Source organism: Schistocerca cancellata, chromosome 2 (assembly GCF_023864275.1).
Source record: "Schistocerca cancellata isolate TAMUIC-IGC-003103 chromosome 2, iqSchCanc2.1, whole genome shotgun sequence".
NCBI classification, from domain to species: domain Eukaryota; kingdom Metazoa; phylum Arthropoda; class Insecta; order Orthoptera; family Acrididae; genus Schistocerca; species Schistocerca cancellata.
Window position 1 is genome coordinate 739,482,623 of NC_064627.1, and position 25,708 is coordinate 739,508,330.

The 25,708-nt window shown below is 41.8% G+C and overlaps 1 protein-coding gene across 1 annotated transcript in view; it reads right to left on the reverse strand.

Moving 5' to 3' along the window:
• The window catches only part of LOC126162533 (eukaryotic translation initiation factor 3 subunit B), a 76,027-nt gene that overhangs the window by 17,550 nt on the left and 32,769 nt on the right, over window positions 1-25,708 (reverse strand). The window contains exons 4-5 of the mRNA XM_049919106.1: window positions 12,215-12,401; window positions 3,365-3,519 (exon numbers count right to left, since the gene is read on the reverse strand). Coding sequence (XP_049775063.1) covers window positions 3,365-3,519; window positions 12,215-12,401 — 342 coding nt within the window. The remainder of the gene's footprint in view (window positions 1-3,364; window positions 3,520-12,214; window positions 12,402-25,708) is intronic.

The window sequence follows — 25,708 nt, forward strand, 5'->3', positions numbered from 1 at the left end:
AGTGTAGCAACTGTGCTGGTTAAAGTTGATGCATAATCTAAGCAGCTTCCTTGGCATGATCTGAGGCAAACTGTTTTAAGCTTCCTTGTTCACAGTGCTAGGCACTCTGGGGCAGGCCAATGCTGGTTTCTTGCACATTATAAGGATTAAAATATCATTAGAGAAGCTGTACAGGAAGAGTCCCACTATCCAGAATATATTGTACGGTAAATGTTATATAGCATAATATTACACAAAATATGAACTTTTCTGTCAGCAATAATAATAGCTGTAGCTATTAAGAAGAGTGTAGTGTTATTCCACAGATACTGTTACCTCTATGCTTAAGGGTGTCAGGTCATCTCAAGCAGGTCTCCTGCAGACAGAAACATTGGTGACATCCTTTTGCAAAGAATTTCTCTGTCTTTGTGTGTGTCAGAAACGTCCACTTTCCACTCTACTACTAACAATTTTGACCATTAGTCAGACATTTTTATTTAGAGTAGTTCAGTTCTTCTGATTCATCGAACTGACCACATACTGGGCACACTACTTTTTAGTTATTATTCTGATGGTTTTTCTTATTTCAGATACTGCAGCTACATCGATCACCGAAACTAGTTTCAAGTCGGTAGTAGACTGATTCGCAACTCCACTTCTGCAGATGCAGTGAATGAGCACTTCCTTGACTAGTGGAAGCATTCATCATTGTTTACTTTTTGCTACTTTTTACTGAGTACTCACAAAAAATTTTGATGATTTAGAGGGCAACTTCTACACTTTTTTTGTCTCAGTATACGGTGCTTAATCACTTTCAATTCTTGTACTTTTCTTGAAAGCTGTAGCTTTTGAGGCTCCACAATATGAACCGGAGAAATTGACCCCGAGGCAGATTTATGTCTTTCCTTCAGTATGTATAGCAATGTGACGTTACCTGATGTTAAATACAACTTCACTATACCTACATTATGCAAGACACCTAGCAGTGTGTTGAGGGACCTTTGTGTATCACTGTCACTCCTCCCTTCACCACCCCAGTTGTGAATGGTGGGCAGAAGAACAATTGTTGGTAAGCCTCTGGTTGAGCTTGAATCTCTTCATTTCAGCTTCAACATCTTTTCACTAGATACATGTATGAGAGAGTAATATATTGGTGACCTTTCTAAGAGCATGTGCTCTCTGAATTTTAATACTAAAGCACACTGTTATGCACAACTTCTCTCCTAAGCATCTGAAACTGGAGATGACAGATTATCTCCATGATGCTTTTGCATTTACTAAATGAACCTGTAATGAAAAGTACTGCTGCACTTTCCATCATCTTATTTCCTCTATCAATCCAATCTGACTAGTAAAACTTTTAAGATACACCCTTTCTTGATGATTCTTCTAATGAATCTCAGTCTACTATGTGCCTCACCTGTGATTAGTTGTATGTGGACATTCCACTTGAGCTCACACTAAGTGGTTACTTCTACGTTTTTATGGCAGTTACGGTGTATTGTGATTTGACATCAATAGCACAATGAAACATTAGTGGATCTCTGTCTTTTATGATCAACACACTACATTTATTTACAGCCTCAGTCTACTGCCAGTGCCTGCACCAAGATCATTAATACATATTGTAAATATGTGGAAACCCTACAAATCTCTCCTGGGATACACCCAAATATAAATCCAAGTCCAAAATCCAAGTCCAAAATCCAAGTCCAAAATCCAAGTCCAAAATCCAAGTCCAAAATCCAAGTCCAAAATCCAAGTCCAAAATCCAAGTCCAAAATCCAAGTCCAAAATCCAAGTCCAAAATCCAAGTCCAAAATCCAAGTCCAAAATCCAAGTCCAAAATCCAAGTCCAAAATCCAAGTCCAAAATCCAAGTCCAAAATCCAAGTCCAAAATCCAAGTCCAAAATCCAAGTCCAAAATCCAAGTCCAAAATCCAAGTCCAAAATCCAAGTCCAAAATCCAAGTCCAAAATCCAAGTCCAAAATCCAAGTCCAAAATCCAAGTCCAAAATCCAAGTCCAAAATCCAAGTCCAAAATCCAAGTCCAAAATCCAAGTCCAAAATCCAAGTCCAAAATCCAAGTCCAAAATCCAAGTCCAAAATCCAAGTCCAAAATCCAAGTCCAAAATCCAAGTCCAAAATCCAAGTCCAAAATCCAAGTCCAAAATCCAAGTCCAAAATCCAAGTCCAAAATCCAAGTCCAAAATCCAAGTCCAAAATCCAAGTCCAAAATCCAAGTCCAAAATCCAAGTCCAAAATCCAAGTCCAAAATCCAAGTCCAAAATCCAAGTCCAAAATCCAAGTCCAAAATCCAAGTCCAAAATCCAAGTCCAAAATCCAAGTCCAAAATCCAAGTCCAAAATCCAAGTCCAAAATCCAAGTCCAAAATCCAAGTCCAAAATCCAAGTCCAAAATCCAAGTCCAAAATCCAAGTCCAAAATCCAAGTCCAAAATCCAAGTCCAAAATCCAAGTCCAAAATCCAAGTCCAAAATCCAAGTCCAAAATCCAAGTCCAAAATCCAAGTCCAAAATCCAAGTCCAAAATCCAAGTCCAAAATCCAAGTCCAAAATCCAAGTCCAAAATCCAAGTCCAAAATCCAAGTCCAAAATCCAAGTCCAAAATCCAAGTCCAAAATCCAAGTCCAAAATCCAAGTCCAAAATCCAAGTCCAAAATCCAAGTCCAAAATCCAAGTCCAAAATCCAAGTCCAAAATCCAAGTCCAAAATCCAAGTCCAAAATCCAAGTCCAAAATCCAAGTCCAAAATCCAAGTCCAAAATCCAAGTCCAAAATCCAAGTCCAAAATCCAAGTCCAAAATCCAAGTCCAAAATCCAAGTCCAAAATCCAAGTCCAAAATCCAAGTCCAAAATCCAAGTCCAAAATCCAAGTCCAAAATCCAAGTCCAAAATCCAAGTCCAAAATCCAAGTCCAAAATCCAAGTCCAAAATCCAAGTCCAAAATCCAAGTCCAAAATCCAAGTCCAAAATCCAAGTCCAAAATCCAAGTCCAAAATCCAAGTCCAAAATCCAAGTCCAAAATCCAAGTCCAAAATCCAAGTCCAAAATCCAAGTCCAAAATCCAAGTCCAAAATCTCTACACTGAGATGACTCTTCAATCCCACAACACAGCTGTTCTGCACATTTGTATTTTGTTCATTAGGCAGCAGTGTAGAACTGTACTCAATGCCTTCTGGAGATCAAGAAACAAAGCATTAATCTGGGTGCCAGTAGATGATGTCTCCTGGGTTTTGAGGACGAAAATATGAACTGGGTTTCACACAATACAGCTACTTTACTATACTAACATGAAAGACTTTTCCACAGTGCATACCAATAAATTAATGTTATTCACAAATTAAAATTTTACAGAATTAACTTACTTTTCACATGGTGAAAAATTAATAAACTGAATTCCAGGATGTGAAAATCTGAGTTTATCGAATTTTTCTCCATACCACAAAGCCACACCTTGCTTGTGGAAGGTAGCAAGGTAAGTTCCGAGTGGGGACCATATTGTGTGGGACTCTGACCAGCGCTAAAACAGAGCAACATCTTGTAATGAAAAATCACAAAGAATTAAACAACTGTTACAAAAGCATGGAGAGTCTATTGTTCAAATACTAAATACCAGAAATAATGTCAAATATGCCAATGTTATTTCACAATTAATACTGTGAAGGATCTGGAGGGGTGACATCAGATGGGGCTGACTGTACACGAACTCCATTGCTAAGCACGGTTTACACAAAAGAACTGGAATAAAAAAGGAACCCCATTCAGATCTGTGAAAATACTGTACCAGAAAATATAAAACTGTCATCAACTTAACCTTAAAATTATTATTTTTTTTACCATGACAGTGCTTTACTAGGCATGGTCCTACTGGAAGTGGCATGCTATGGCCTTCCTCCAGATCTCTGAAATGGCTAATCCACAACAGAGTTATAGGGGATCTACAGTTCATCGGACACCTCCGAGAAAGCTAGGTCAGCCAACAGTTTTGCTACATCACCACAGGGTCATGCCAAACAGCCCACAGTTATTGTGTGCATAACAGTTTGCAGAAACCCCAGCATTAAATTGTATATGAAGGATGCAAAGACTGTTGCCAACACACTTCCAAAATCAGTCAGCAGCGTAACTAAAGCTGAAAATGTTCTGAAGTTATGTACAGAATTAATTACTGTCAGAGAGAGAGAGAGAGAGAGAGAGAGAGAGAGAGAGATATTTAAACGTATCTGTTATTCACTCCCTTCTTGAGACTTCACCAGTTAAAGGAGGTATGAAAAACTACAATGCCCCTTCAATCCAAGGCTTATCATAAATTTGATGCAGAGCTTTTTATTCTATACTATTTCTCCACATGCTTACAAGTTTCTGCCATCATCTGATTTTGTCCTACTGCGCCCAAATTCATTAAGGAAGCTCAGCTGCAGTATAAATGTGAACCCAAGTAATTCTAATTCTTAAGTCACTTGAAGGATGGAGTTTCATGTGTGGAACCACGTGAACTGTTTGTGGCCTTTGTGTTATGTGAGATCTGCATCAAGCTACACACAGATTTTAAGGCAGGAAATATTACTGAACTGACTTTAGATACTGCTGATGCAGCAGCCAGGGCACATGTATTCACGATTCAGAGTATTCTTTCTGCTTTCAAAAAGATTGTGTATACACTGCCTGTGAAGAAACTGAATGCAGAAAGGTTGTTTAAAATATGATTAAACTGGTTACTCATGAGTTCCATGACTATGTTGAAAATTTGGTTGAGTTGGGGCCAGTTCATAATGTAGAAAATTGGGAGGGTACAGCCAAATTTATAAATTTGATTAGGACCTGGTGGCAGCTCTGCTCTGGACATGTTAACGCGCATGCCTTTGTACCTGTCCCTGCGTGCTCTGAACGTGTTTACGCGCGTCACCGGTCCTTCTACCTGGTACTCTTGAATGTGCGTATGCGTAGACATTCAGAGTTCCAGATAGAAGGACTGGTGGCACGCGTAAACACGTTCAGAGTATACAGGGAAAGGTGCAAGGGCGTGTGCGGTAACACATCCAGAGCAGTTAAAGGGTTAATGTTAAAGCACCTCTGAAGTGAATTCAGCATAAGGAAGAAATGCTACAGGCTCTGACCAATAAAGCAGCATACATGTGTTATACTTTCCTGGATAAATTTATTACTTAAGCACAATTCAGTCTATACAGACAATTAGCGTGATGTCAGTATTATATCTCACTTAGGCAGTTGTTGGAAACTGGAAAGAAATTGAGACTCATGAGTATCTTAAAACTAAATGTGCATCAACAAGAAAAGCTGAGAGTTTTAGAGAGAAGCTGAGAGTTTTAGAGAAGCTGAGAGTTTTAGAGAAGCTGAGAGTTTTAGAGAAGCTGAGAGTTTTAGAGAAGCTGAGTGTTTTAGAGAAGCTGAGTGTTTTAGAGAAGCTGAGTGTTTTAGAGAAGCTGAGTGTTTTAGAGAAGCTGAGTGTTTTAGAGAAGCTGAGTGTTTTAGAGAAGCTGAGTGTTTTAGAGAAGCTGAGTGTTTTAGAGAAGCTGAGTGTTTTAGAGAAGCTGAGTGTTTTAGAGAAGCTGAGTGTTTTAGAGAAGCTGAGTGTTTTAGAGAAGCTGAGTGTTTTAGAGAAGCTGAGTGTTTTAGAGAAGCTGAGTGTGTTAGAGAAGCTGAGTGTTTTAGAGAAGCTGAGTGTTTTAGAGAAGCTGAGTGTTTTAGAGAAGCTGAGTGTTTTAGAGAAGCTGAGTGTTTTAGAGAAGCTGAGTGTTTTAGAGAAGCTGAGTGTTTTAGAGAAGCTGAGTGTTTTAGAGAAGCTGAGTGTTTTAGAGAAGCTGAGTGTTTTAGAGAAGCTGAGTGTTTTAGAGAAGCTGAGTGTTTTAGAGAAGCTGAGTGTTTTAGAGAAGCTGAGTGTTTTAGAGAAGCTGAGTGTTTTAGAGAAGCTGAGTGTTTTAGAGAAGCTGAGAGTTTTAGAGAAGCTGAGAGTTTTAGAGAAGCTGAGAGTTTTAGAGAAGCTGAGAGTTTTAGAGAAGCTGAGAATTTTAGAGAAGAATAGTTGTGATGAAAGTACCGTGAGTAGTTATGTGATATTAGTGATTCATTTTTTAATTTCAATGTCAGTAATGATGATTTCAAACACATTGAATCTGATCTCCCAGTTATAACATACATTGTTGGTTCCTGTTGCCACACATTGATAAGGAACTTCAATGTACAAAGTGCAGAGATGTTTTGGCAATTTATAGTCTGTGGCAACTGATAAGCAGTTTAATTAGGCAATAGGGCAGAGTGTCAGTAACTCCCATATTAATTTCCTGTGACAGAAGTTACATAAAGTTATTTATACAGAGAACCAAAGAAACTGGTACACCTGCCTAATATCATGGAGGGCCCCAGTGAGCATGCAGAAGTGCCACAAAACAACATGACATGGACTCAACTAATGTCTGAAGTAGTACCGGAGGGAACTGACACCATGAATCCTGCAGGGCTGTCCATAAATCTGTCTGTTGGAATGCACAATGGACATGAATGGATGCAGGTGGTCAGACAATGCTTACGTACGTGTCCCCTGTCAGAGTCGTTTCTAAACGCGTCAGGGGTCCCATATCACTCCAACTGCACACACCACACACCATTACAGAGCCACCACCAGCTTGAACGGACCCCTGATGACATGCAGGGTCCATGGATTCATACCTGTGCACGCCCATCCCCTTGATATAATTTGAAACAAGACTTGTCTGACCAGGCAACATGATTCCAGTCATCAACAGTCCAATGCCAGAGTTGACGGGCCCATGCGAGACGTAAAAATTTGTGTCGTGCAGTCATCAAGGCTACACGAGTGGGCCTTCAGCCCCGAAAGCCCATATTATCGATGTTTCATTGAACAATTCACATGCTGACACTTTGATGGCCCAGCATTTAAATATGCAGCAATTTATGGAAGGGTTGCACTTCTGTCACATTGAACGATTCTCTTCAGTTGTCATTGGTCCTGTTCTTGCAGGATCTTTTTCCAGTCACAATGATGTTGGAGAATTGACATTTTACCGGATTCCTGGTATTCATGGTACCCTTTCGAAATTGTTCTACAGGAAAATCCCCACTTCATCGCTACCTCAGAGATGCTGTGTCCCATCACTCATCCGTTCAAACTCATTTTAATCTTGATAACCTGCCGCTGTAGCAGCAGTAACTGATCTAACAACTGCACCAACTGTTGTCTTATATAGGTGTTGCCAGCCACAGACACAAAGGAATTACAGACATTTGCTGCAAGTGACATTGATTTAAATCAATGGGGACAGATGAAAATTTGTGCCAGACCAAACATGGGTTTCCTGCTTAATAGGCAGATGCTTTGATTGTTGGCCATCCAGACAGTGCTACTGCATGGACTACCAATGATTGGCAAGGGGCACTACGTTAGTAATGAGTGGATAAGCTGAGAATATTAGTCTGGCAGGAAGCATGTTAGGGTAGTCCGAGCAGTTGTGATGATCACTGTCTCCAGATGGTTCAGTAGAGCATCTGCCTAATAACCAGGAGACCTGTGTTCGAACTTCAATCCAGCACAAATTTTCAACTTCGCCCATTGATTTCAATCAATGCCCACTTGCAGCCAATGTCTGTAATTCCTTTGTGTCAAAGTTATTCGACTTTGCAAAAGTTGTTGGTATAACACCTTCCTTCATGAAGCCACTGAATCAGAACAGTAGCAGCTGAACTCTTTTTGAATATAATTATGGCTGATGATGTGATGTGTGAAAATTGTTATCCTCAACACACTGTACCAGAAATATCTAACAAAATTATATGGACTACTGTAAATATTGTAATGAATAATTAGTACAAAAAATGAAACATTTGTGCAGTCTCTTGAAGGCTTTAAGACGGGGAAACTTGTGTGCTGTAACTTGAAACTTCTTAAAATTTTTGTCTCTTTAATTTTTACTACTTATTACTGCATTTCACAGATCTCCAATGCATAATGCTTTACTCTTCGATGCAATGCATAATGTTTTTGGTGTAAAATCAAATGGCTATGAGCACTATGGGATTTTAAAGTGCTGTACATTGTCTTGAAGATATTGAGAAACGAAACTCAAATTTTTAGGGCATTGTTTGACAACATTATCTTTTATTGTTTAACATGCACTGCTAGTTACCTGTCACTAGCCTACAGACAAGCCCAAAATAAAATGCTTTTACTCTTTAAATGAATGCTGCAATACATATTGTGCTCAGTAGAAAGTGTAAAATGGAATATGTTGCACAATCTCTTGAAAATGCTAAGAAATAAAAAGTCCAAAGTTTTTGGGCACAGTCTGATATGAAATTCTGTTTAAATGCTTAATAAACAAAGGCTTTTGTGGCCACTTGCTAACAAATTTCTTGTTGGCTTCTCTCTCGGGTTCTTCAGACAAGGTTTTTTGATGATTTTTCTGATGTTTAGTCAGCCCGAGTTGCTGACATCGTTGAAGTTTCACCCTCAATTGCTGGTGGTGGATAATAACATACACACAGAGTGCCAGTTTAAAACAAGTAATACATGCTGACATTCAGATTTTGGCTATGTAAGAAAACAGAAAATTTTTCAGTGTTTATCTTTTGCTCCCCCCTCTGATTGCATAGCTAGTCCTAAAATCTATTCATGTTTACAAATACAACTGATCTCTGAAGTAATATGTTACAGTTTCTCCCCCCCCCCCCCCCCCAATTAAGAGCTTATTTCAAGTGGAGGGTGGGTCATTTAGTATAACTTTTCACTGCTAAATGAAGACAAAAAGCACAATAATTAGGTGACTGATTTGCAGTATTTTGTGAATGAGTAACAACGGCATGAGGATGCAGAAGGTAATGGAAGCCAATGCATTGAAGACACATAAGGTGTATCCACAGGACATGTGGCCTGTAACTGAAAAAGTATCCTGCTGATCCCTCCATTGGAAACAAGATTCCTGAATAGTCCCCCATGCAGATGTGTGGGAGAGGACTGCTAAGGGAGAGGTGTCCATGAGAAGAAGATTGAATAACCAACAATATGACGACGTTCTATGAGTCGGGACATAGAATATCAGAAGCTTGAACATGGTAGGGAAGCTAGAAAATCTGAAAAGGGAAATGAAAAGGCTCAATATAGATATAATAGGGGTCAGTGGAGCCAAATGGAAAGAAGACAAGAATTTCTAAACAGATCTAAATATCAACAGCAGCAAAAAATGATATAATGGGAGTAGGATTCATTATGAATAGGAAAGTAGTGCAGAGTTTGTGTTACTGTGAACAGTTCAGTTATAGGGTGGTTGTTATTAGAAACAACAGCAAACCACCACCGACAACGATACCTCAGATAAATATGCGAAGTCACAAGCTAAAGATGAAGAGACAGAGAAAGTATATGAGAATATTGGAAGGGCAAAACAGTATGTAAAGGGAGACGAAAATCTAACAGTCATGGGGGATTGGAATGCAGCTGTAGGGGAAGGAGAAGAAAAGTTTACAGGAGAATATGGGCTTGGGACAAGGAATGAGAGGGAAGAAACACTAATTGAGTTCTGCAATAAATTCCAGCTAGAAGTAGCTAATATTCTATTCAAGAATCACAAGAGGAGGTGGTACAAGTATACTTGGAAAAGACAGGGTGATACAGGAAGATTTCAATTAGATTACATCATGGTCAGACAGAGATTCTCAAAACAGGTACTGGATAGTAAGGCGTACCCAGGAGCAGATACAGACTCAGTCTTCAATTTAGTAGTGGTGAAGAGTAAGCTGAAGTTTAAGACATTAGCCAGGAAGAATAAACATGCAAAGAAGTTTGGTACAGAAGTACTAAGGAATGATGAGATACGGTTGAAGTTCTCTAAGGGAATACAGCAGTAAGGAATAGCTCAGTAGGCAGTACAGTTGAAGAGGAATGGGAATTTCTAAAAAGGGCAATCACAGAAACTGGAAATAAAGACATAGGTACAAAGAAGGTAACTGCGACGAAACCATGGGAAACAGAAGAAATACTTCAGTTAATCGATGAAAGAATGAAGTACAAAAATGTTCACGGAAATTCAGAAATACAAGTTACTGAGGAAAATAAATAAATAAACAGGAAGTGCAGAGAAACGAAATAGTGGCATAAAAAATGTGAAGAAATTGAAAAAGAAATGATTGTCGGAAGGACTGATTAAGCATACAGAAAAAGTGAAAATAGCCTTTGGTGAAATTGAAAGCAAGGATCATAACATTGAGAGTGCAATGAGAATTCCACTGTTAAAGAGGAGAGAGTGAATATGTGAAAAGGGAACTGAAGGCCTTTATGAGGGGAAAAACCATTCGACAATGTAAAATAGTGCAAGATATTCAAAATTCTGACAAAAATAGCGGCAGGCTATAGGGAGAGATGGGTAATATACAATATTTTGAACAAGAGCCAAGAGGGAATAATAAGAGTGGATGATCAAGAACGAAGTGCTTGGATTAAAAAAGATGTACGACAGATGTAGTCTTTTCTCTCTACTGTTCAGTCTGTACATTGAAGCAATGATGGAAATAAAAGACAGGTTCAGGAGTTGGATTAAAATTTAAGGTGAAAGGATATCAACGTTATCAATATCAATGTTACGAATTGCTAATGACACTGCTGTCTTTAAAGTGAAGAAGAATTACAGGATCTGTTGAATGGAATTAAGTATAATTGGTACAGAGTATGGATTGAGAATAAATTGAAGAGAGACGAAAGTAATGAGAAGTAGCAGAAATGAGAAAATTAACATCAGACTGATGGTCACAAAGTAGATGAAGTTAAGGAATTGTGCTACCTAGGCAGAAAAATAACCAATGACGGACAGAGCAAAGAGGACATCGAAAGCACTTTCACTGGCAAAAAGAGCATTCCTGGCCAAGAGAAGTCTACTAGTATTAAACATAGGCCTTAATTTGAGGAAGAAATTTCTGAGAATGTATGTTTGAAGCACAGCATTTTATGGTAGTGAAACATGGACAGTAGGAAAACCAGAACAGAAGAGAATCTAAGCATTTGAGATGTGGTGCTACAGATGAATGTTGAAAATTAGCGGGACTGATAAGGTAAGGAAAGAGGTGGCTCTGCGCAGAATTGGAGGGGAAAGGAATGTACGGAAAACACTGACAAGAAGAAGGGACAGGATGATAGGACATCTATTATGACATCAGGTAATGACTTCCGGGGTAGTAAAGGGAGCTGTAGAGGGAAACAGATATTGGAATACATTGAGCAAACAATTGAGGACATAGGTTACAAGTGCTACTCTAAGCTGAAGAGATTGGCACAATAGAGAACGTCCTGCTACTTCTCACAAATCAAACAAGATTTTGTTTTTCTTTTCAATAACTTAAATGTTAAGTATTATTTCACAGCTCACTGTAACCTGATATCAAAGACCACACATATCATCATCAGATATACAATTTATCCATTTTTAAACTGTGTAAAATTCGACTATACTTGTTTTGAACATAACAAATACTTACAACAGACAGGTGTAAGATTTATAACCTCATGAAAGATATCAATATAAATTCAATAAATCATTCATCCAATTGCCAGCAATCCTCATTGTCACATTTTATGAGTATCTGCAAACTACAAAAACAAACATGTTCCAATCATACCACCACCATATTTAGGCCTTTCTTAAGAGGTACTACAAATAAGCGTGAATGTTAATACATGATAGAGCTGCTACTTATGTATTTTTTCAAGTAATGCATGCAGCACTTATCGTGAGGCATGACAGGAATGCAAGGGCTGTGAAAAAAGCTGGTCTGAAATGGATAATCAAGATATTAGCAGACAGACACTGGCTTTCACAGTGATTAACTGAAGTTAGCCTTTTATGTCTCAACCTACCCACTACCTTGTACCTACAATGTGTTAATACGGCATTCTACAACTCTTTGCAGCTACTGCAACCTGTAACAACAATTTGGGCTACATTACAAAGTAAAGTACCAATTGCTAACATGGCACAATCTCTTAACAATATCAAAGATCTCAACTGCAGCATTCAAAAGACATCCCTCATTTTATACACACTCAGGGCTTCAGTAAAACTAGCATCGCATCAGTTATGTACAACTGATGTGTTGCTAACATATAAGTAATGTATGAAAAAAGTTCTGGCTGGCACTTTCTGTTCGTAACTTTAGTCCATACAACTAAGCATAAAAACAATACTCCTACTTACATCACGTTCCATTATCAACTCAGGGGTTGGACTGCTGTTGAGCCAAATAGACACTTTCAATTCACCCCCATGTGAAACACAATACTGGTCAAATGCATCCTGTTCTAGCATGTAATAATGTAGATTTCCCTGCTCCTTATATGGCTGGGGTTCTGGTGGCTCCCATTCATCAGAAATTTCTTCATATCTGGAAGAGAAGGTTCTTTATTACTAAGAGATAATACTTCTCAATAACTAAAATTTACATGAAAATTTTAAGCACAGCAACACAAATTGGCTCTTTCCCACCGTACTCCGTCTCAGTTTTTTGGCATTTTTATGAGGCTGCTTAAGTTTCCATTGAAGTGACATATCAGCAGTGTAATTTCTTTGACATCAGAAAGATGTCAAAGTTCCTTTTTGTATTTAAATTTAAGTTGCTAACCAGAAATTAGGGGGGCAACAGTACAACAAGCAATCAACATTCACTGAACCTAAGTACACAGTCAAAAATGATTCAACGCAGCATGCACAATTAAATCTTCAATTTGTCATCCCTGAACAAAAAATACAAAGCATCGAAATTCACCCCGTATTCGATGTTGAAATTTTAATAAATCTCAAGGTGTTCTAATGGTGGTCGTTGACTGCAGACCAAGGGAGAAATATAGAATACCACTGTTTTCAATTTTTCATGTACAACATTTCCAATGTGTTGCTTCACACTACAGTATTTGGATTTTTAGCTACTTGGGTTTTTAACCATCCTTTACTTCAGAAACTTACCGGTATTTAATAAATTAATGGGATAAAAATAAGACACATTTATATCTTCACCAATCAAGTATCTAGACTGAAAAAGAGCAGTGGAGAGAAGTGGAGGCTGGATTTATCAAACCATCAAAATGGGCAAAATGACACAGTTTTACTTATGCAAGGGTCTTACTTCTGAAAAATGACATTTTGTTGCGATTGGTAACAGTGATATCTTTTTATAATTTTATGAACAAAACCATTAGATGCATATATGAAATAGATATAAAAGTATATATGTACATTACACGCAATAAAGCAGCTGATGTGTACTATTACAAATGAGAAATCATCAAAAGCTTATTGATCATATATGAAAGTAGGTCAGCGATACAGTGTCACAATCTTGATCAAATGTGTTGTTGTTCTTGTCAGTCCAAGGGTCAGTTCAATGCAGCTCTTCATACTAGTCTACTCTGTGAAGGCCTCCTTATCTCTACATAGCTGCTGCAACCTACATCCACTTGAACCTGTTTACTGTAATCAAGCCTTATACTTTCTCCAGTTTTTAACTGCCAAACTTCCTTTAATTACCAAATTAACAATTATCTGATGACACCACATATGTCCTATTGCTGATCACTTCTTTTAGGTAAGTTATGCCATAATTTTTTTTCCTTCCTCAATCTGATTCTGTAACTCCCCATTTGTTATCCAGTCTACCCATCTAACCTTCAGCATTCTTCTGTAGCACTGCATTTCAAAAGCCTCTATTCTCTTCTTGTCTGAACTGTTTACCATCCACATTTCTCTTCTGTACATGGTTACACTTTGGCCAAAAATCTTTAGGAAAGACTGCCTAACACTTAAATTTATGTTTTATGATAAATTTCTCATTTTATTACTCAAATAGCAAAAGCTCTGACAGTTCAGTAATATTTACACCTGTCAGCTCCTGGCTTCTCTGGCACTAGAATAATCATCCTCCTTGAAGCGCGAATGTATTTCACCAAGACTGAATGTATTTCACCAGTCTCATATCTTACACACTTGGTGTAATATTTTTGTCTCCCAAAGATCTCAATAATTCTGAGGAGAATATCACCTGTCCCATGGGTCTTATTTAGACTTACACCAGTCAGTAATATCTCAAATTATTCTCCTTATACTGTATCTCCCATCTCCCCTTCACCTACTTCCTCTGCTCTTTCTATTGTGTTGGCAAGTTTGTTTCCCTTAAGGTATGCATCCACTACCAAGCAGAAGCAGCACATGGCATGGGTAAAGGGGTCACTGTCCACGGACTCATGTCTTCCAAGGTTATTGCAGTATTTTTTAACCCATGAAAAATGTTCAGCTAGGACCATTAAAAAACCTTGATCACAACTAGAGATTTTACTCATCATAGGGCAATAAATCCCAATGGCTAGCAAGCATCTAGTGACATTAACTTACAACATTTGCTTTTGAAAACTAGTCTGCAGTATGATTACATAAAGGTGGAGGCTGTCTGGGCCCATAGTTCTCAAAACTTTTTGTATCAGCTATCCCTTGTTTCCAGTTTATAGTTTCAGTGATCTAACAGTAATGGCATATGAGCAGCAGTGCTGCATGTTATTATTAATCATTACGTGTCATTGACAATCTACAGAATAAATAATGAGTGACAAAGTAATTGCTAGCCCATCAATGCCTGCCACCGTGACACCCAGAAGAGTTAGAAGCTATAGAAGAAATGTCATTAGTGGCGAGGCTAGGAAAATAATAAATCAGGTCACAGAATGCAGCAGTCTGAATGAGGACACTGGTGAAATACTGTCCTGCATTTGAAGCTGGCCGTCCTTATAACCCACTTACGCAAATCCTTGTTACCTCTATGTAATTTATACCATGGCTACAGACCAGTATAAGGTGCATGCATCAGTGGGTTGCCAGCCCTGGCCGACAATTGAGGCCTATAGTGCGCGTCATTTACAAAGGCGGCCGAGTTTAGGTTCCTTCTACGCATCTGACGTCACAAAACACAGTCAGCCAATGAACAGAGAAGGACGTTGCCAGAGCTCGACTGCAGTGCAGAGCACAGACGAGTGGCTTTAGTTTTAGAAATGTTCAGTCATAAATAAAGTAATTGAACAAAAGCAATGTCTTGATAGCAGACTTTCTTTTATAGAAAGATTGGAAAAGCATTCTTTATACCAATTGCTTCATTTTCTATTAATTAATTAAACCAAACAAGCACCAAGCCTCCTAATTCAGGCGATAGCAAGGAAAGGTGTTTGTATCATTTTCACGAACCACTTTTTCGCAATAAAGAACAGCGGTAATTGTTTATTTCCTATTGTGCTTCGACGAAACATGAATAATTCATAGTCATACCAACAGTGTTTGTCGGTATTTTACGTGATATTTTAGAGTCCTACAGAAGTTCCGTCGTATGACTGGCTGCGTTAGTGTAATGGTTATGGTGTTTGGCTGCTAAGCTAAAGGTTCCGAGTTCAAACCTTGTTCGGTGCTTAATATTTTCTTTATTTAAAAGCAATATCGAATAGTCTTACTTGAATTTTATTCGTTTGAATGTAATTTTTTGAAATTTCGAGTGCTTTGTCTTTTCATTATATTCAGAATAAGTTTTCGGTTTTTCCAATTTCATCCTCCAATATTTCTTTTCACAGCAATTAAAAACAATGAAAAGGCACACATACAATATTCATGTTATCTGTTTTGTTTGTCTATCTTCTCTTCCGCAGTCGCTGTTTTACTATTCATATTGACATATATTCTTTGCAACAGTATTAAAAGTATTATTTAGAGCAGAATTTCGACTCTTACGTTGCCGAGCTACTTGATTGTCTGACGCAATTCTTTGCTTCGCTGCTTTGGCAACATCATTATATTCAATGTATTTGTCAACTGATCTAAGTTTTAGCAAGTGTTTGCTGTCCGTTGTGACAAACACAAATTGTTTGTGCACTGTGCCTCATTGACAATATATTTTAGTCTATGTTTTATTACATCACAATTCAGTTTTGCGTACTTGGCCAATTTTGTTTTAATCAGAACATTTAGAAAAAAGTGAAATGACTCTGGTATAAATAAGACTATTATTACAGTGGCGAAAGACGGAATATTTCTTAATATTACATATGACTGGTACTTAAATTAAATGAGATATTGTTATACAGCAATTTTTATATGCAAATTAGGTATCTTGTCCACATTTCATTCTCAACGTTGTGGCAACTAAAATCGACCATACAGAAAGTATACACTATGGACTTTTACCTCTGCAAACTCTTCAAAATTTCGTGCAATGGTTTACTACATTTAATGCTGCACAATAACTGCGTTGAACATCAAAACAAAATTAAGTCATTCATGGGGGGAAAGTATCAGTCAAGAAGATGTGTAAAAATCAAATTTTTTGACCAAATAGTTTTTGTGAAACCAAATGATAAGTGTGTCAAAGCAGTCGGAACATCATGTGTCAGCACAGTGATGACAAAATTGCGCACAGTGCTGTAGCAGCGAAAGGCACTGGGTCAAGTAAATACAACAATGAGGGTGCCGCTGAACCATAAACTAGACTCCCATAGTCAAGGTGGGATTGAACAAGGGCATTGTAGAGCTGCAGCAGAGTAGAGTGATCTGCACCCCTGTTGGTGTTGCTCAGGCAGCAGAGGCCATTGAGGTGCTGCCAGCACTTCCGCTTAAGCTGACAAAGGTGAGGTAGCCAAGTCAATTGGGCATCTAAAACCAGTCTTAAGAATCGATAGGTATCCACTACAGTGAGTGGATCATCATTAAGGTAAAGTTCTGGTTCCGGACAAACAGTACGACGTCAACAGAAGTGCACGACACGACTTAGCGGCCGAAAATTTGAAGCCATGGGCAAGAGCCCATGACTGTGCCTTGTGGATGGCTCCCTGTAGGTGCCACTCGGCAACACCAGTACTGGTGGAGCAGTATGAAACGCAAAAGTCGTCTACATACAGAGAGGGTGAGATGGACGGCCCTACAGCTGCTGCTAGGCCATTAATGGCCACTAAAAATAGTGATACACTCAACACAGAATCCTATGGGACCCCATTCTCCTGGATATGGGAGGAACTATGGGAGCCACCAACTTGGAAACGGAAAGTACGGAGCGACAGGAAATTCTGGATAAAAATCTGGAGCGGGCCTCAGAAACCCCACCCATATAATATGGCAAGGATATGATGTCACCAGGTGGTGTCATACGATCTGTGTGGATAAAAAAAGACTGCAACAAGGTGTTGGCGTCTGGAAAAGGCTGTTCGGATAGCAAACTCAAGGGACACAAGAGTATCAGTGGTAGAGTGCCCCTGGCGACAGCCACCCTGACATGGAGCCAGTAGGCCACGTGAATCCAGGACCCAACCCAATCGCCAACACGCCATATGTTCCAGCAGCTTACGAACAATGTTGGTGAGGCTGATGGGCCAATAGCTAGCAGGTTTTTACCAGAATGATGGTGCTCTCTGGCCATTGCGATGGAAAGACACCATCAAACCAGATCCGGTTGAAGATGGCACAGAGGTGGCGCTTGTAGTCAGATGAGAGACGTTTAATCATCTGACTGTGGATCCTATCCGGCCCAGGAGCTGTGTTGGGGCAATGTGCAAATGTACTTTAGAGGGTTCACTGTGGCATGTAGTGAACAAGAGGACTTCCCTTTCCATCCGCCGTTTGAGAGTGCGAAACTCTGAGGGGTAGTTCTCCGATGAAGAGGCTCGAGCATAGTACTCAGCAATCATGTTTGTGTCGGTACATAGCACGCCACTGATGGTAACGCCAGGGACACCTGTTAGGGTCTGGTACCCAAAAAGATGTCTGATCTTCGTCCAGGCTTGGGAAGGTGGTGTGTGGCACCCAATGGTCGACATTTACCTCTGCCAACACTCCTGTTTCCATCGTTTTATAAGCTGGCGTACACGGGCACGGAGCCACTTAAAGGCTATCAGATGCTCTAGGGAAGGGCGTCACTTATGCCACTGTAGAGCTTGCCGATGCTCTGTATTTGCCTCAGCAAGTTCTGTGACCACCAAAAGACTGTCTTATGCCGGGGGCATGCTAAAGAGCGAGAGATTGCATTTTCTGCTGCAGATAAGATTTGAGTAGTCACCTGCTCAACCATCACATCAATGTTACCATATGGGAGAGAGTCAACGGTGACATCAGAGGTGAAAGTTCCCCTGTCCGCCTTGTTTAAAGCCCATCTGGGCAAGCATCCGTGGGCTTGACGCCGGGGCAGTGACAGGAAGATGGGGAAGTGATCACTACCACACAGGTCCTTATGTGCTTTCCAGTGGATAGATGGGAGAAGTCAGGGGCTGCAAGTTGATAAATCAATGGCCAAGTAACTACCTCGAGCCACACTGAAATGCGTGGCGGCCCCAGTATTTAAGAGGCAGAGGTCGAACAGACAGCAGAGTTTCGACATCTTTGCCTTGACCAGTAAGCATGGTGTCAACCCACAAGGGGTTATGGGCGTTAAAATTTCCCAAAAGTAAGAAAGGTTTAGGGAGTTGATCATTCAGTGCAGCTAACACATTCAGGGGTACTGTACCATCTGGAGGCAGATATATATTGTAGACAGTTATTTCCTGCATTGTCCGTATTTTGACAGCCACAGCTTCAAGAGTGGTTTGAAGTGGCACAGTTTCACTACAGACCAAGTTGAGGACATAAACACAAACTCCACCTGACACTCAATTATAGTCACTATGGTTCCTGTAATATCCCTTATAGCCATGGAGGGCAGGGGTCTGCATTGCCGGGAACCAGGTTTCCTGGAGGGCAATGCAGAAAGCAGGTGAAAAGCTTAACAGTTGCCATAGCTCAGCCAGGCAGTGTAAAAAACTGCTGCAATTCCACTGGAGAATGACATCATCTTGAGACTGGGAAGGCATGGAACATTCAATGAGGCAGTTTACGCCTCAGGGTCACCTGCTGCCACTGACGTTTTGCCTGAACAGTCTATATCCATTGTGCCTGAGGGTCCAGCGAGATCCAGGTCCTCAGCAGATGCCAGCATCTTCACCCCATCCTCAGACGCAGAGCTCGTAGGTAGCAGTGGTGTGGGTGCCATTACAAGTTCCTTGTTCTTGGGGTCTTCTTTTTCGATTTCTCGTGCTGTTCCTTGGTTTCCCTGGCTGGGAGGACTTCACTGAATCAGTCTCCAGGACTGAGGATGAGCATGAGGCCCTACGACCAGCTGCTTTTGGGCTCTTCAACCACTGGCAGGTGTCATCTCTCCCACTAGCAGAAACTTGTGAAGGAAGTGATCCAAGGGACCCCTTCCTACCAAGAGGAGCCAAAGAAGCCTTTGGTTTTTCTGGCTCATTAGTGGGGACTGAAATCCCAGATTGTTGGGGAGGGGGGGGTTTGCTCCTGAAGTAGATGGTGCGGGAGCAACAGGCAGGGAAGTGCCACCCCCCCCCCCCCCCCATCGAAGGGGCAGGTGTAGTCTCCCTGTTCTGAGAGGTGACCGGAATTCGAGGAACTGATGGGGCAGCAACTGTTCTCGTAATGGCAGCATATGAGGTGGTCACAGCCACAGGATGTAGGCGCTCAAATTTCCTCTTAGCCTCGGTGTAGGTCTGTCGGTCCAGGGTCTTATGTTCCGTGATTTTCCTGTCTTTCTGTAAAATCCTGCAGTCTGGTGAGCAAGGTGAATGATGCTCTCCGCAGTTGACACAGACGGGGCACAGGGAGTATTTGGATGCAATGGACATCCACTATCTTGACAGGTGGGGCTGGAAGTACAGGGGAAGACATATGGCCGAACTCCCAGCACTTTAAGTACCACATCGGGGGAGGGATATATGGCTGGAGTCACAATGGTAGACCATAACCTTGACCTTCTCGGGCAATGCGTTGCCCTCAAAGGCCAAGATGAAGGTACCAGTGGCACTCCATTGTCCCACGGACCCCAATGGACGCACCAGACGAAATGAACACCTTGCCTCTCTAAATTGGTGCGCAAGCTCGTCATCAGATTGCAAAAGAAGGTCCCTGTGGAATATAATACCCTGGACCATATTTAAGCTATTATGAGGCGTGATGGTAACAGAAACATCCCCCAAAAACTTGCCACAATCGAGTAATGCCCGTGACTGGGCAGAGGATGCTGTTTTTATCAAAACTGACCCAGAGCACATTTTGAACAAGCCCTCCACCTCCCCAAACTTTCCTCCAAATGCTCCATAAAAAACTGAGGCTTCATGGACATGAAAGATTCCCCATCAATTCTCATATATACGAGGTATTGGAGCGAATAAGCTTCACTGCCATCTTTAGCCTGGCTTTCCTCCCATGGTTTGGCCAGGGAGGGGAACGACTTGGGGTCGTATTCCTTAGCATTACAGTTAGACTTTGCCCGCTTAGAGACTGCTGGCGGGGGACCACCAGCAAAAGATGACTTACTACGCTTCATGGCATGTCATCCGCCCTGATGCCACCCACTCCAACCAGGGGCCCTCCCCATGGGCACCACCCAGCTGCAGCAAAGGCCACCTGGCAAGATGGCCATTGCCGGGAGTCCTGATGCCCCAGGGTGACTAGCATCTACTCCTTGGCATACATGGCAGTTAACGGCGCAGCCCTCAGCAGAGCAATCCCTGTGTTGTCAGAGGGCTACAACCAACAGGATACATGGTGGCCCCACAAGAGACCAGCTACCGTGCTGGATGTGACGTGCAAAGAAGTATATGGCCATCGTCGGCACAAAGTGACACTGCATAGTGCATGGTGGAAAATGCACCCAGGAATGTGTCCTTGCCCAAGAGATGGAGAATGGGTGGGACTGCAATGAGACAACGAGAAAGTGTGCTAAAGATATCAATGCACGATGGACATGATGCACCATGTAAGGCACCCTTCCCCAATTGGCTCACTCTTCAGGAAAATTTTGAAAAATGGAGGTCGAACCCTATGGGGGACCATCACATAAAGGCCAAAATGTGTGAGGCTCCTTTTAGTCACCTCTTATGACAGGCAGGAATACATCGGGCCTTTTCTAACCTCCAGACCCGCAGGTGAAGGACAAAAGGCCGAGAGATTCCAGTACCCAACATACGAGGGTTGCTTTTTAAGTAAGGGCAGTTTTTATTTTTTTAAAAAGATACAAATACTTTTGTAAAAAACTTATTTTCTGATTCTACACACTTTTACCTATTTTTCTACATAGTTGCCTTGTTTATTTAAGCACTTGTCATACTGTACAACTATGTTTTTAATTCCCTCTTCAAAGAATTCGGCCGCCTGCTCCGACAGCGAAGAGTTCACGGTCGCTTTCACTTCGTCATCGTCATTGAAGCGCTGCCCGCCAAGATGGTGTTTCAGGTACCGGAAAAGGTAAAAATCGCTAGGAGCAAGGTCAGGGCTGTATGGTGCATGGCCCAAAACTTCCCAGTCAAAAGAATCAATCAAATCCCGAGTCTTTTGGGAGGTGTGAGGCCTAGCGTTATCGTGCAGGAGCAAAACTCCTTTTGTCAGCATGCCGTGCCTTTTGTTTTGAATTGCTCCGCGGAGCTTCTTTAGAGTTGCACAGTAGGCATCTGAGTTGATTGTCGTTCCTCGTGGCATGAAATCCACTAGCAAAACACCGCGCCGGTCCCAGAACACAGTTGCCATAATCTTGTGCTTTGACAGCGTCTGTTTGGCTTTGACCTTGACGGGCGAGGTTGTGTGTCGCCATTCCATCAATTGTCACTTGCTTTCGGGAGTGATATGGGATACCCATGTTTCATCTCCAGTGACAATTTGACTCAACATGTCATCCCCTTCTTCCTCGTAACGAATCAAGAAGTCCAATGAAGTGGCAAATCTCTTCCCTTTGTAGTCCTCTGTGAGGAGTCTGGGTACCCACCGAGAACACAGTTTCTTAAAGTTTAGGTTTTCAGACAATTTTGTACAAAACCGATCTTGAAACTTGTGGAAATTCCAAAGAAAGAGTGGAAATTGTGAATCTTCTGTCCTCACGAATCTGTTTCGACTGCAGCCACCAAATCATCAGTGATCACAGAGGGCCGGCCTGAGCGTTCTTCATCATTGGACGTTTTGACGGCCATTTTTAAACTATCTAACCCACTGACGCACTTTACCTTCACTCATTGCATTCAAGCCATAAACTTCTGTTTACTGACGATGAATTTCTGCAGCTGATAGGCTTCTCGCGGTCAAAAAACGTATCACTGACCGTATCTCACACGCGGCGGGCGATTCAATAATCGTAAACATTATAAAGTAGCACAGCAATGCGTACATGTCAGCTACAGAGCTGCAACTTGCATCAGTGTGAACGGGAAGGATGCTGGCAAGTAGCGCGGTGGCTTGTTGCGACGTCCGCGCGAACTACGGGACTATACCCGCAAACGGCCCTTACTTAAAAAACAACCCTCGTAATCTGAAGCTGATCATCCTTTCGAGCAGTTTACAAAGTACATTTGTCAGGCTAATTGGGCGGTAGCTGTCTAGAGATGTTGGATTTTTCCCGGGTTTAAGGACAGGGATAACTATACTCTCGCACCATTGTGACAGAGAAGCACCCATGAACCAAATGTGGTTGAAGACCCTGAGGAGCTATTGCCTCAGGGGAGCAGCCAAGTGTTGCATCATCTGATTGTGGATGGAATCTGGGCCTGGGGATGTTTCTCGTGAAAAGCTAAGAGCTTGCACCAACTCCCATTCAGTGAAGGGTGTATTATAGGGCTCAACGTGGTGCGGCATGAAACAGAGGGGGATCTGTTCAACTCTACATTGCTGCCAGAGAAAGGTAATAGGGTAGGAAGAGGACAACGATGCCGTTGCAAAGTGTGTCTCGAGGTGTTCTGTGAGAACCAATGGAACACTGCACAGAGCACCTTGGAGGTTTAGACCCTGGACAGTGGACTAACACTGGTGGCCCAGAAGCATTGCATAGATGGAGGGACATACGGTTTCACGTCATACCTGTATCACACAACCTTGACCTTCTATGGGAGGGTATCCCCCTCCAAAGCCAGAATGAAGGCGCCAGTAGCAGTGCGGTTGTCTTTGCGACCCTTCTGCACACTGCTCCAGGTTAGCAGTTCCTCATCAGTTTGCTGGATGAGATCCCAATAAAAAATTGCTCCCTGGACCATATTCAGAGATTGGTGAGGAGTAACAGACACTGGGACATTGCCAAGACAATCACAGGCATGAAGAGCTGCAGAAGAAGAAACTTTGATCAACAGGGAGTGCGACTGCCACCTTACTAATAGATTCAACTTCACCAAACTTGTACTTGATATTTTCCACAAAAAACAATTGCTCTGTGGCAGTGAATGTGTCCCCATTTGTCCTAGTACAGACGAGGTAACGGGGTAAGGGTTTCATCCCAAGACAGCAAGCCTGGGCCTCCTCCCATGGTGTAGCCGGGAAAGGCGATGTTGCTAGGTCATGCAAATCAGCATTGAATGATCCTGCCCCATTTGAAGAGAAGGCCGTTTGAGAATGGCCAGATTTTTGCAGCTTGATATGCTTCATGTGCCAAGCATCCATCCTGATACCACCCACTCCGATGAGGGGCTCTCCCCACAGGTGCTATCCAGACACAGCAAGAGCGTCTGGCATGGCAGCTGTTGCCGGGAGTTCCAATGCTCCAAGAAGATAAGCAATCACTCCTTGGCATACATGGCAAGGGAACAGCTCAGGTATCAGTAGTGTGATCCCTGTGTTGTCAGGCAGCTCAGCCATATGGGTACATATCAGCCCCACCACACAGACTAGCTACACGTGCTGGTGACCTATCAGGGTGGAAGGCGGCTACAATAGGGAAGGGAGAGGGGAAGGAAAGGGGAGAGGAATCCAGACTGTAGGTGCTAGGGAGGGAGTTCTTCCCATAAGGATCACCCAAAAAACAGGAAATTTCAAAATGGAGGTCAAACCTCAAGTGGACCTAAATGCCAAAAAGGGATGAAAGAACAGGCAAAAGGAATAAAATTGCAACCAATACAGGAAACCAGGTGGATAGCCAGGTCAACATAAATCAGGGCACAGAGAGGGGAAGCAGCCGGCAACGGGGAAGGAGCGAGGATAGGGAGGGAGGGTAGGGGGAAGGAAACGCAGCCAGGGAATGAAGAATTAGCTGCAATACCTCAGTGCCCCATGTGTGCCACGCACGAACTCACAAAAGAACTGTGTGCCCCCTGGGGGTGTCACACACACATTGAATAAATGAGTTCGAGATAGTCTGGTGTCATAGAAAGGCAGCAGTCAGCCAGAGCGTGCTCATCATGTCATTACCCCTTCTGCCATTGCTGCAATGCATGCTACCATTAGAAATAAACGAAGGCCGATGGTTAAGACATTCAGCTCATGTTGGACATGAGAATCTGAAGTTCCGGAAAATCTGTGCACAGTGGATTCCTCGCAGTCTGGTCAGCATCACTGCAGCATCTCGAATGTCATCAAGATATCCTGTATTGTGATAGGAGATGAAATATGATATCATTCTGAGCCAGAGAGCAAATGTCAGAGCCAACAAAGGAAGCACTTTGATTCAACCCCACTGTAAAAAAATCCAAAGCTGTGTGTGCGGGCTCTGGGAAAGTCATGATGACCTCTTCCTTTGACTGCAAGGGCCCACTGCCCACTGACTTCCCAGAGCACAGCACCACAATAATGCACAGCAGTCAGTGGACACTGCAAAAACTGAAGTGCACTGAGGCCGAATGCTAACACATGCCATTCTGTTGCAAGATAATGTTCTCACAGACGTTGCGGAGGTTGTTTCCACTATGCTGCAGAAGTTTCGCTCGGAAGCCCTTCCACACCCTCCATATAGTCCTCATCCCTCCCAAATTCCCACAATTTTGGAGCCCTGAAGAAATAGTGGCTGTCTATTTGTTTCGGATGAAAGACACACACCGGAGTACTATCATGCTTCACAGGTAACCACCAACTTTTTCCATGGCAGCAACGACCATCTTGCCTCACAGTGAGATACATATATTAACAGTTATGGCAATTACTCTTGAAACAAACAGTTCATTTATGAGGTCTGTTCAAAAAATTCCCAAACTTTGTCCACAAAATGTTTCTACACTACCTTCTACTTACTATAAACGGTCTCCAAAATAATCTCTTCCACACCTGATAAATTGCTCCCAACGCCGTTTCCACTTCCAGAAGCAGTCTTTGTATGTCTTTTGCTGAACAACAAAAAGGGCCGCCTGTGAATTTTCTTTTATCTCATCTAACATCACAAATATTCATCTTTCCAACAGGGTTTTCAACTTATTTTGGGGGCGGAGGGGGGGGGGGGGGGGGGGAGACCGCAAGGGACAGCTCTGGAAAGTACAGAGGATGAGGCAGCACAGTGATTTCGTTTTTTGTGCAATAGTCACGCACCAATAGGCATGAGTGTACAGGTGCATAATCATGATGAACGAGCCAAGAATTGTCTCGCCACATTTCAGGCCATTTCCTTCTTACGTTCTCACAGGCGACACATCCCATAGTACCATCTATTAACATTTATGATGAGCTAATCCTTCATAAGTCAAAGAAACCTTTCAGCATGGTTTTGACATTTGACCTGACAATGTTTTTTTTTTTGTCTCTGAGAACCTTTTCGACCCAATGTGAAGATTGAACCTTGGTCTCAACATCCCACATGTAGACCCACGTCAGTTATGATTCTCTTAAGGAACATCTCTTTCTCATTTGCACGATGGAAAAGCTCTCCACACATTGCGAGGCAAAGGTCTTTGACTC